Source organism: Homarus americanus, unplaced genomic scaffold, assembly GCF_018991925.1.
Source record: "Homarus americanus isolate GMGI-L3 unplaced genomic scaffold, GMGI_Hamer_2.0 scaffold5201, whole genome shotgun sequence".
NCBI classification, from domain to species: domain Eukaryota; kingdom Metazoa; phylum Arthropoda; class Malacostraca; order Decapoda; family Nephropidae; genus Homarus; species Homarus americanus.
The window spans coordinates 179543-192613 of NW_024724685.1; the positions used below are offsets into that span (position 1 = coordinate 179543).

At 46.7% G+C, this 13071-nt stretch overlaps 1 protein-coding gene across 1 annotated transcript in view; it reads right to left on the minus strand.

The window, feature by feature from the left end:
- Positions 1–294: 294 nt before the first annotated feature.
- LOC121864463 overlaps positions 295–13071 on the minus strand; it is a gene marked incomplete at its 5' end in the record, with an annotated part of 87907 nt that continues 75130 nt past the window's right edge. The window contains 3 exon segments of the mRNA XM_042363484.1: positions 295–1188; positions 4074–4210; positions 7943–8123. Coding sequence (XP_042219418.1) covers positions 1031–1188; positions 4074–4210; positions 7943–8123 — 476 coding nt within the window. The 3' untranslated portion in view covers positions 295–1030.

Below are 13071 nucleotides of genomic sequence, written 5' to 3' on the forward strand. Positions count from 1 at the left end.
AGTCCTTACTGAGCACTGACAAGACGGCGGGAGTCCTTACCGAGCACTGACAAGACGAGTGAGTCCTTACCGAGCACTGACAGACGGCGAGTCTCCACGAGCACTGACAAGACGGCGGAGTCCTTACCGAGCACTGACAAGACGGCGGAGTCCTTACCGAGCACTGACAAGACGGCGGAGTCCTTACCGAGCACTGACAAGACGGTGGAGTCTCTTATCGAGCACTGGACAAGACGGCGGAGTCCCACGAGCACTGACAAGACGGCGGATTCCACGAGTACCCAGTTGAAGACGGCGGAGTCCTTACCGAGCACTGACAAGACGGCGGAGTCCTTACCGAGCACTGACAAGACGGCGGAGTCCTTACCGAGCACTGACAAGACGGTGGAGCTTTGTCAACATGAACTAGAAGGAGGTACTCGTAGGTTCTGCTCTCGTGTAGATAAAACAGTCTCTTTTTATCGAAGCTGTGCACATGACTGAAATATTGAGCACCGTCAGTCTGCCAGCCGCTGAGCGCTTCCATGTTGCATTGGTCAGGGAAAATATTTCTTTTAGTGTTGTGGCTGCAGGAAGTCTCTCGTCCAGCCCTCTAAAGGATGATAGTTTTTGCTTTCTTAAGTAGGATGATAGTTTGTTGTGAACGTAAATGGGATGATGTTTTGTTATGTGGTGCTAAACATGGGTGATAACTATGACCAAATATAAGATATGAGTTTACCTCTGATACCCTGATAGAGACAACCGCTTCTGATGCGTTACCCTGAATAAGAACAAAATATTTCTTCACCCTAAAAGGTCTTGTGTATAGTAAATCCTTATACTTACACCAGACCCTGAATATAAACTTCCCCAGGGTCATCCCTTACTGTCTAGAGTAGTAGACTGTTCCTGGCATCCTTCAGGGGCGAGTGGGTATTAGTCCACTGCGGGCCGTTTAAGGTGCCATTTACAACGTATGGCCCCATTATCACATCACCCCCTCTCACGTGGCCAGGGTGAGTGGCCAGCTTCAACACGTGGGGTAGTTTTATCTGTATGGTGGACAGCAGAAGCAGCGGTAGCAGAAGGTGGTGCAGGAGGAGGCGAGGTAGTGGAAGAAGGTGGACGTGAAGCACAGCAGCAGGATGACGCCGCCTCTCCACGCTGACACTCTGGCTCCTCCCTGGATGGCCGCCGGGTACTCGTCTGTGGGAGAACAGTCTCTTGCTTACTGGCCACGAGTGAGAGATAATGGCCACGAGTGAGAGATATAGTGGCCACGAGTGAGAGATATTGTGGCCAGGAGAGAGATATAGTGGCCACGAGTGAGAGATATTGTGGCCAGGAGACAAGTGGGAGATACTGACCGGGAGACAAGTGGGAGAGACAAGAGGAAAAGGCGACGGACAGAGAGACAAATAAATGGGTGGAAAAATAAAAATAATTGGTACATACACACACACACACACACACACACACACACACAAACACACACAAACACAAACACACACACTCACACACACACACACACACACACACACAAAGTCTCCCCCAACAAAATAAAGAAAACAGAAAATGAAAGGCACATAATATACGCCATCAAGTGTAGTTAAAAACTTTGCACGGGAACCTACCCTATAATTTGAACACTCAAGAGTCAATTAAATGCCAGCGTAAAATCCTATAACCCAAAACTTTAACAAAAACGTAAAAAAAATAAATAAAATAACAAAAACTGAGTTATCTTGAAAACAATAGCGAATTTGATCAGATGTTCATTGATCTGGTTAATGTGTTGGATTACAGAGAAGTTGAAATCTATATTGTCGTGTAAACTAAACTGTGAGGGTGATGTCTTGGCCGCTCGTGTTATCCGTAAACTGAGGTACTGACAATATTCATTTGAATTCATTTACTTGATCATTAAATACAAACCTGTTTCTTTGTGTACAACTGTTCATTTAATTAAGTCAAGGGTTTGTACAGATTGACCAGAGGTAAAATTTAATGTATAATAAAAGTGTATGTATATATGAATGAATATATATATATAAACAGACATAAATTCACAGCTCAACTTTTAATGTAAAACTCACAGGACACAGTTCATAATATTTACCAACAAATGTACAAAATGGTAGAGTGATATGTTTCGTGTGTGTGTCCATAGTTGATTGACCTGTGATATTTAAAAGTTGATTTAGATTGGCTTTATTGAGTGTATGCTTGTGCGTTCGTGTGTGTGTCTGTGTGTGTGTGTGTGGTTAAATTATCTACACTGACAGTTTATTTCCTGTGGGAATCAATATTACTGCCGACACCACCCACACTTACACCACCACCACCTACACCACTCACACCTACACCATCACCACCTACACCACCACCACCTACACCACCACCACCACCACCTACACCACCCACACCACCACCACCACACACCCACACCACCAACACCCACACCACCACCCACACCACCACCACCCACACCACCACCACCACACCACCCACACCCACACCACTAACACCCACACCACCACCCACAACACACACCTTCACACCACCACCCACACCACCACCCACACCACCCACACCACACCACCACCCACACCACCACACCCACACCACCCACACCCACACCACCCACACCCACACCACCACCCACAACCACCACCACCACCCACACCCACACCACTAACACCTACACCACCACCACCTACACCACCACACCACCCACACCACCACCACCCACACCACCCAAACTCACACCACAACACCCACACCACCACCCACACCAACCACACTTACACCACCACCCACACCACCACCCACACCACCCACACACCCCACACCACCACCCACACCACCACACCCACACCCACCACACCTACACCACCACCCACACCACCACCCACACCACACCCACAATTTACACCACCACCCACACCACCACTCACACCACACCCACATCTACACCACCCACATCTACACCACCACCAACCACACCCACAACACCGCTACACACCTGCGCACCACCCACCCACAACACCTGCTACACACCTGGCACCACCAACACCCACAACACCTGCTACACACCTAGCAACCACCAACACCCACAACACCTGCTACACACCTGCACCACCACCACAACCACACACCCACACACACCCAGCACCACACCCACCACACCTGCCACACACCCACCACCACCACCACCCACAACACCCACACACCCACACCACCACCACCCACAACACCAGCCACACCTGCACCACACCCACAACACCTGCTACACACCTGGCACCACACCCACAACACCTGCTACACACCCACAACCACCACCACTCCACACACCTGCCACACACCTGCACCACACACCCACAACACCTGCTACACACCTAGCACCACCACCCACAACACCTGCTAAACACCTGCACCACACCCACAACACCTGCTACACACCTGCACCACCACCACCCACAACACCTGCTACACACCTGCACCACACACCCACACCACCACACACACCTGCACCACACACCCACAGACCACACACACCTGCACCACACCCAACACCTGCTACACCTGGCACCACCACCACCCCAACACCTGCTACACACCTGCACCACACCCACAACACCTGTTCACACCTGCACCACACCCACAACACCTGCCACACACCTGCACCACACCCACAACACCTGCCACACACCTGCACCACACCCACAACACCTGCTACACACCTGGCACCACCACCACCCACAACACCTGCTACACACCTGCACCACACCCCACAACACCTGCTACACACCTGCACCACACCCACAACACCTGCCACACACCTGCACCACACCCACAACACCTGCTACATACCCTGCTGCACCACACCAACAACACCTGCTTCACACCTGCACCACACCCACAACACACCTGCTTCACACCTGCACACACCCACAACACCTGCTAAACACCTGCACCACACCCACAACACTCACACACCTGCACCCACACCAACAACACCTGCTACACACCTGCACACACCCACAACACCAGCCCACACCTGCACCACACCCACAACACCTGCTACACACCTGGCACCACGTGTATGGTGACGCTGGTTGCCGCCAGGTGGGTCACATTACAGTAGTAAACACCTGAGTCTTGCGTCACAGCGTTGTTGACTCTCAGCCACGACCGAGCCGAAGTCCCTCTCAGCTCTGTCTTGACGCTGAGGGAGAGAAGGAGGCCACGGTTAGTGAGGGAGAGAGGGAGGCCACGGTTAGTGAGGGAGAGAAGGAGGCCACGGTTAGTGAGGAGAGAAGGAGGCCACGGTTGGAGTGAGGAGAGAGGGAGGCCACGGTTAGTGAGGGAGAGAGGAGGCCACGGTTAGTGAGGGAGAGAAGGAGGCCACGGTTAGTGAGGGGAGAGAGGGAGGCCACGTTAGGAGGGAGAGAGGGAGGCCACGGTTAGTGAGGGAGAGAGGGAGGCCACGGTTAGTGAGGGAGAGAGGGAGGCCACGGTTAGTGAGGGAGAGAGGGAGGCCACGGTTAGTGAGGGAGAGAGGGAGGCCACGGTTAGTGAGGAGAGAGGAGGCCACGGTTAGAGGGAGAGAAGGAGGCGCACAGTTAGTGAGGGACGGTAAACTTTGTGTGTGTGTGTATGTGTGTGTGTCAGTAAAACAGGAATTAGTGTTGGTAGTTAATTTTAACCTTTTTTAACATAAGGTTCATCTCACTTCCATCAAAGGGCACAAATAAAAACAATTACAAAAAATATTATCCATAAAATCATTATCATTTAGTTTCTGTTTTGCAGCGGTTGTTCTTGAAACTAACAGACATAATGTAGCCGTAAATTACTCGCTAATCTATTATTTCTGACAAGATTAGACACAATGAACTTTGGACTAGCCTACCTCAGCACCCTTATTACCCATGTGCCTGACAGGTGGTTGTCAGCGAGGAGACTGGTCTTAATATTTCACTATTTGACATTTGATAGACGTTAATTTGGTGACAGTGAAAAATGAGACTACCAGTACAGTGTTTTGTTGTCGTCACTAATAAATCAGAAACTTAACTTCAGACATGGTAAGGAAAAAAATCTTTGATGGAAGGAAGGGGAAGGGGGAAGGGGGAAGGAAGTATTAAAAGATAAAAGGAAGAGACTGTGAGGCGAGGAAAAGAAAGAAGTGAGAATTATAGGGAAGGAGAAGAAGGGAGGCAGAAAGCAGTGAGAGATGGGGGTACGGAAGGAAGGAGTAATGTGAGGGAGGGGGAGAGGTAGTAAAAAATGTAGTGCGGAGGGAAGGAGGGAAGGAGGAAGGAAGTAGTGAGGGAAGGAAGGAAAAAGCTGTGATTGGGGGAAGGAAGCTGGTAGAGAGAAGAAGAGGAAGCAGGAAGGGAGTGAGGAAGCAGGTAGGAAAGGAAGGAGGGGGCAGCAGGGAGGGAGGGAGGGAAGGAGGGAGGGAGGGAGGGAAGGAGGGAGAGCTCAGTATGGGACAGGGTAGGTATGGTCAAACATGTGCCACAAAAAAACACGAGTTAGGTACAACAAGCAGAGGGTATGTGACAGGCCAGTAAGCGACTATGTTAAAAGAGCAAATATCAACCTATGAGATTAATTAAGTAACAGGTAACAAGGAGATACAGTGGTACGCTGGGGGACAATCTGTAAAATAACCTGATACTCTTAGTTTACACGGACCCCGGGGATGAACCACAGCTTTTATTATTCATTCGACGGGTAAGGCCAGGGAGGTAACGAACACACTCCCAGCTTTTGTATTACGAACCTGAGTCAGTTACTGAGTTGGGTATTATAGGTAAAATATTTTATTGGAAGGAAGACGAAGTGAAATCTGTATGGGTTACTTATCTGAAGTAGCTCGAGGTGTGAGAGTTGATTTATTTATTTATTTATCTACCTGTCGACTGAGGATTGTTCGGTCTAGTGAGAGACAAAATTTACTTTATTTCATAATTAAATCTGTGTTGTTCTGGTTGATATCGTATGTTAACAAGACTAAGGACCGATACATTATAGAATACTCCAGTCTAAATCTGTTACCTCACTCACTCACTCACTCACTCACCATAAACTTTAATTTGTTGGCAGAGAAAGAAATATTTTAAAATTTGTAAAGTAAGAGGTAAAATTGCTTGACTTGGAAGAAATAAAAATGGTGGACAGCTTTAATGAACTAAGGCGGGGAGTATTGACCAAGGATATAGCTTCATTTAGTGTGTTGACTGTGAGGAAATTACCCCAGGTATTGTGAGGCTGATTAAGATGTGACGTAGTCCACAGGTGTGATGGTGATCGGTCGGTGGGAAAGACTCCATGGTAACGGGCACCATTAGTAAGCAACATACATGCACTGCCTCGTATACTGAATAGATTTGTTGTTGTTTGAGAGGATAGCAGCTGTGACAGTCAGGTGACGGTAGCCAATAATAGGGTTGTATTATAGACGGTAGCCAATAATAGGGTTGTATTATAGACGGTAGCCAATAATAGGGTTGTATTATAGACGGTAGCCAATAATAGGGTTGTATTATAGACGGCCAATAATAGCCAATAATAGGGTTGTATTATAGACGGTAGCCAATAATAGGGTTGTATTATAGACGGTAGCCAATAATAGGGTTGTATTATAGACGGTAGCCAATAATAGGGTTGTATTATAGACGGTAGCCAATAATAGGGTTGTATTATAGACGGTAGCCAATAATAGGGTTGTATTATAGACGGTAGCCAATAATAGGGTTGTATTATAGACGGTAGCCAATAATAGGTTTGTATTATAGACGGTAGCCAATAATAGGGTTGTATTATAGACGGTAGCCAATAATAGGGTTGTATTATAGACGGTAGCCAATAATAGGGTTGTATTATAGACGGTAGCCAATCATAACCTCGACGGGGCTTTAAAGACTAGTTATATCATAACTCAAAATATACCGATTAATTAACTATTTTCCCTGGAAACTGACCATAGAAACTAAAGCTCATAAGACGAAGAATAAAATATTGCAAATTGAACGTCACAAGTAAGAGCTGTTTCCCCCAGACAGTGACCTGAGACCTTTCAGGTGTTCCTTCAGGCGGGAAAAACTCTCCTCCCGTCCGACAACTGAGGCGTAAGTTCAAGGTTTAGTGTTTTATTATTCGTATTAAACCCTCCAGTTTTTTACCCATGACCTTATAGCTTGATGGAGGAGTGGCGGTTTTAAAGCTGAGATACACCGAGGGTTTTATTTACCTGCAGCTTGTTTAGCGTCCACCTGTAATATTGACGGGATAGGCCAGCTGTCATGACAACCTTCTATCATCTCTCTCTCTCTCTCTCTCTCTATCGATTCTAAAGTGTTCCAAGATTACCAGACTATTATCATATCTTTATCTGTCAAATAAAATACAGGAAACAAACATTTAATCACCTGTTTTAATTTTGTCTGTATTCGTTACTTAATCCAACTTAATCTACTAATTTTAGCTGCATTAATGACCAAAACAGAGATTAAGAGTTATAATGACGCAGTTACTCCCCTGAAGTCGTTGTAGATGAGGGAGTTTGTCGTGTTACCTACCTGACGCCGCCCCGGGAGTCGTCGTAGTTGTGGTGAGGTCGTGTTACCTACCTGACGCCGCCCCGGGAGTCGTCGTAGTTGAGTCTGTGGTTGTGGTGAGGTCGTGTTACCTACCTGACGCCGCCCCGGGAGTCGTCGTAGTTGAGTCTGTGGTCGTGGTGAGGTCGTGTTACCTGACGCCGCCCTGGGAGTCGTAGTTGTGGTGTCGTGTTACCTACCTGACGCCGCCCCCGGGAGTCGTCGGTTGTGGTGAGGTCGTGTTACCTACCCGACGCCGCCCCGGGAGTCGTCGTAGTTGTGGTGAGGTCGTTACCTACCTGACGCCGCCCCGGGAGTCGTCGTAGTTGTGGTGAGGTCGTGTTACCTACCTGACGCCGCCCCGGGAGTCGTCGTAGTTGAGTCTGTGGTTGTTATGGTACCAGGCCAGCTGGAGGGTGGTGGCCGTGGGCACGTCCGCCACGTGACACTGTAACTCTATGGTGGAGCCAGCACGGTAGAACTTCTCCTTGAGCACCACCCCGCGCTCGTCCAGGATCTGTAACGCTGCCTCTGTAACAACAACAGCTGTAACATGTGTAACGCTGCCTCTGTAACAACAACAGCTGTAACATGTGTAACGCTGCCTCTGTAACAACAACAGCTGTAACATGTGTAACGCTGCCTCTGTAACAACAACAGCTGTAACATGTGTAACGCTGCCTCTGTAACAACAACAGCTGTAACATGTGTAACGCTGCCTCTGTAACAACAGCTGTAACATGTAACGCTGCAACAACAGCTCTAACATGTGTAACGCTGCCTCTGTAACAACAACAACTGTAACATGTGTAACGCTGCCTCTGTAACAATGAGAGAAAGAGGGAGAGAGAGAGAGAGATTGTGTAAATATCAATTTTTTAAATCGAGAGAAAAAAAATCGAAATAAAACACAAAAATCCTAAAATTAATTCCATAAACGTAAAAGATTACCCGAGAATAACATCAACAAGAGAAACATTAACAAAAGTAGAAAGAAAACAAAAGAAGAGACAAGAAAACACACAAGAGAAGACGGAATTTAGCAGCAAGAGTTAGGGGAGAGTGTGAAGGGTGATGAAGTATGTATATGTGAGAACTGGCAGACATGCGTGAAAACTGGGTAGAGATATTCAGGAATGGATTTGGCAAGAGAAATAGGAACGCAGAAATTGGCAGAAGAGATAGAAGCTGAAATTGGCAGGATAAAGAAAGGTTGGAATTGGCAGGAGAAAAATGAATGTAATAGTCAGAATACAGAGTAAGATTGTAATAGTCTGGACAGAGAGTTCGGCTGTAATAGGCAGAACAGAGAATCGTGTTCAAAATTTCCCCCATAAGTGAAAGTGTGGTAAAGAGCGTCACACTTAACACCTGAAACTTTACCGTAACTATAGGTTTCTGTTTTACTCTGAACGGGTAACCAGATAGCTCCCCTCTCGCTCCCCAGTCAAGCTAAAGGTTTCTCTTTTAATCTGAGCAGGTAACCAGATAGCTTCCCTCTCGCTCCCCAGTCAAGCTAAAGGTTTCTGTTTTAATCTGAGCAGGTAACCAGATAGCTCCCCTCTCGCTCCCCAGTCAAGCTAATAATGTGGACTGGGACACCTTACGCTCTTGACGACATGTGACACTTCGCTCGTGATTTCTATTTTATGAAGCAATGAAGGGTCCTAGAAACTCCCTCCTTACAGCGCCAAGAGCTTTTATTCAGCAGTTTCCGAGATGTGATGATGAAACGAATCCATTTTTCTTGTTTTTTTTGGGTTCATAACTTTAGCCTCTACAGTTAATTCTTATAGCATATTATTTTTTGTTTTTGGACACGTATGAATATGATTTTGACGTTCGTGATGTTTTTATCGACTTATAGCCATCTTTTACGTTATATATTTTCTGGAGACGTGACGTGATCATCTCGCTGTTGTATTAAACTTGACTTGTCTTCTTATACTAAAGGAGTTTGGTTTCATTATTGTTTATTTTCGTAGTTAACTTCTCTCTCAGCCTGACGAGAATAACCTTATTATTGTTTGAATATTAATACACATTTTATGTTTCGTTAGTCAGGGGTTTGTTGTTTCTCTTCAGTGATGATGGTGACGGTGAGAACCAAAAGTTAAATTTAGAGAAACATTAAGCATATTGATTGAGAAATAAAACATTATTACAATATAAATGTTTAAGATAAATAACCAACTTACATGACGTGTGGGAATAACAACACAACAAATATACTGTAATCAATTAACAAAAAATAAAACATTTAATAAACTTTAATGCAACAATAAACATTTAATTAAAACGCCACTGTCATTTGGTACATCCCATGAGGGGAGGGGAGGGGGGGCTGGTCAGTTGAGGTGTATTCTACGAGTGAATTTCAACTTTCTCATATTATCCTCAAAACTCTCTCCACCGGGGTTATGGAGCCATCACCCCCACTAATTACTCCCCTGTTGGAAACGCCCACCAATTATCCTGTAATGGCCAGCTTTATGCCCGTTTGTTTAGACTCTAAATAAAACACCAATTATATAACAGGTAACTCCCGCCAGTCTTGCTTACCGAACAAATAAAATGAAGTAAGAAATATTGTTTTATATTACTTATAAATTTATACTTTTTTCATGTCTAGCGATTCCTTTGTTAGAAAAATATCTTTATTACGTTAAATGAAATAGAGACGCAGCGAGACAGAATGACAGACGGGCTAAAAGAGACAGAGACAGAAGGGACAGGTAAAAAGTGAGAGAGAGAGAGAGAGAGAGACAGAGAGAGAGATAGGGGTTACAGTTCTTGTTTTCCGGTCGATCACAAACTCATCAACAGAAAAAAGAAGTCATTTCTCCCTCCACCTTCACCAAACTGGGAAGACTCAGGTCACACGACAACAGATAGTCACCATCACAAGCCCCAGCGTGGCTATATATATATATGGTCACCATTACCTTACCTTCACCAGGACAGATCACTCGAGTAAACTGGCCCTGAGGAACACATAAAAAATCTAAGACGTTCGGTCATCTCGTGTCTAAAAAAAATTGTATTGTTTGTGCGTCAGTCATGTGGTGCTTGTGTTGATCTTTAAAGCGAGGATAATTACAAGAAACTATATTATATTCTTAGACTGTGATTGGTAGATAATAATAATAATAATAACATCACCAGGTAGACAGGCCAGCAGGTGCACAGTAGAGGTATAAGCCAGCACAGGCCACAACAATGGCTTCAGTATCCTCCTCTTAATTCCTAATTTAACCAAAACTCCGGAGGCAAATGTACCTTTATCCCATAATGGAGTATAATTAGCTCTTAATGAGGTAAAACATTTAATGGAATCTGCTTCTGATTGTGTTACCGAGTCCAGCTGTAGAGGATCTTAGCCAGGCAGGTATTTCCTTATAGCCCTGAGAAGTCAACAAGGGAAGGGGAGAGTGTGGGGTTGTGTGGGGTTTTGGGAGGTTTTGGGAGGTTTTGGGAGGTTTTGTTGTTTTCTGGGTCTAGCGAGGTCGTGAGGGAGGTGGGGGAAGTGAGGCAATGTTTTCGAGGAGATGGATATTGTGAGGTTGATGCCAGGGGTGAGGAGACGTCTTGAGGTAGAGGCAGTCAAGGAGCAAGAAACACTCGTGAGATGATAGGCTCTTGTGGTGCTGATGTTAGAAGACGATGGTGACATCTTGGGAGTAATTCTGTGATCCAATGTCGCTTTGTTACACACACACACACACACACACACACACGGAAAACAAAATCACTACTTTCAACCCGCTAAGTCCCGGTATCCTGAATGCCATTGGATACCTCTTTCTGGATCTTGTGAGAGCGTGAAGCTGAGAATTGCTTGTAATAGCGATTGGATTTGGGCGGACGGCGAGCTTAGCGCCCCAAGAGTGTGTACAGTGAGAGAGTTCTTGTTGATATTCCAGAGTGCTTGTTGTAGACCCCACGGTGCTGTAGACCCCACGGTGCTGTAGACCCCACGGTGCTGTAGACCCCACGGTGCTGCCCCCACGGTGTTTGTGGGCACGGTGTTGTAGACCCACGGTGCTGTAGACCCACGGTGCTGTAGACCCCACGGTGCTGTAGACCCCACGGTGCTGTAGACCCCACGGTGCACGCTGTTGTAGACCCACGGTGCTATAGACCCCACGGTGCTGTAGACCCACACGCTGTAGACCCCCCACTGTAGACCCCACGGTGCTGTAGACCCCACGGTGCTGTAGACCCCACGGTGCTGTAGCCCCACGGTGCTGTAGACCCCACGGTGCTGTAGACCCCACGGTGCTGTAGACCCCACGGTGCTGTGGGCCCCACGGTGCTGTAGACCCCACGGTGCTGTAGACCCCACGGTGCTGTAGACCCCACGGTGCTGTAGACCCCACGGTGCTGTAGACCCCACGGTGCTGTAGACCCCACGGTGCTGTAGACCCCACGGTGCTGTAGACCCCACGCTGTTGTAGACCCCACGTTGTTGTAGACCCTGTGCTTGTTATAGACCTCCAATACACTCATTCTTATTCATCACTGACACTCACGGCTTCCCTCCCTCACTCCCTCCCTCCCTCACGGCTTCCCTCCCTCCCTCACTCACTCCCAACACAGCCCCCTGATACAGACAACCTCGTGACCACAACATCAGTATTGAGTAAATATTCCTAAAGTCTTCACAATAATAGAACATTAAACCTGGGAACAATATAACTTTCATTTTGGTTTACAATATGATGAAGGTTGGAGCCATAATGGTCAAGCTGGAGGTAAGACTCAGAGGTCAAACGGTGTCTTTAAGAACACACCCAGCGCTTGATGAGTCTTAGGGCTCTGATTATACCAGCTTAGTTACCTCTAGTGTAGGATAATTTCTAGTGTTATATCTACCAACCTTTCTTGTATATCTCTGGAAGAGCTACTGCACTAAGCTTATACTGAGATAGAAAGCTTTGGAGAGGAGCTACTATACTAAGCTTATACTGAGAGGGAAAGCTTTGGGAAGATCAATCCACCTCGGTAGTGTAGGAATACATCTCTAAACTGCAGGATTCTTCGAACACAAAAAGTCTTGAAACTACTGCAGCTGAGGCGGGTCCTGGGTGTGTGAAGAGGGTATGACTCTGCAGGACAGATGGCGCTCATTAGAGGGAGTCTTACACACAGATTACTTGACGATGTAGGACAGGACTGGGAGTCTTGCCGTCTGGTAAATGACCCACTCTTCTTGAGGGGAGTTATGTTACTGTGATCACTGCGAGGCTGGGAAATTGGTTAAACTTTAAGTAACATTTGTCCAGCTTATCGAGGACGGCTGTAACTCCGCTTTACGTCGACGACAAAGAGGAGAGGATCTGGTTGTCTTGTCTCAACCACTCTGGTGTTCCCGCGGGTGAGGGGCGGTGAAGCTCTCAGTAGTACGTCTAGGTGTTCTCGGGGCAGACCGTCCTAAAGGTCACCCATTTTTATTACTAACATAAGTATGTTTATTTAT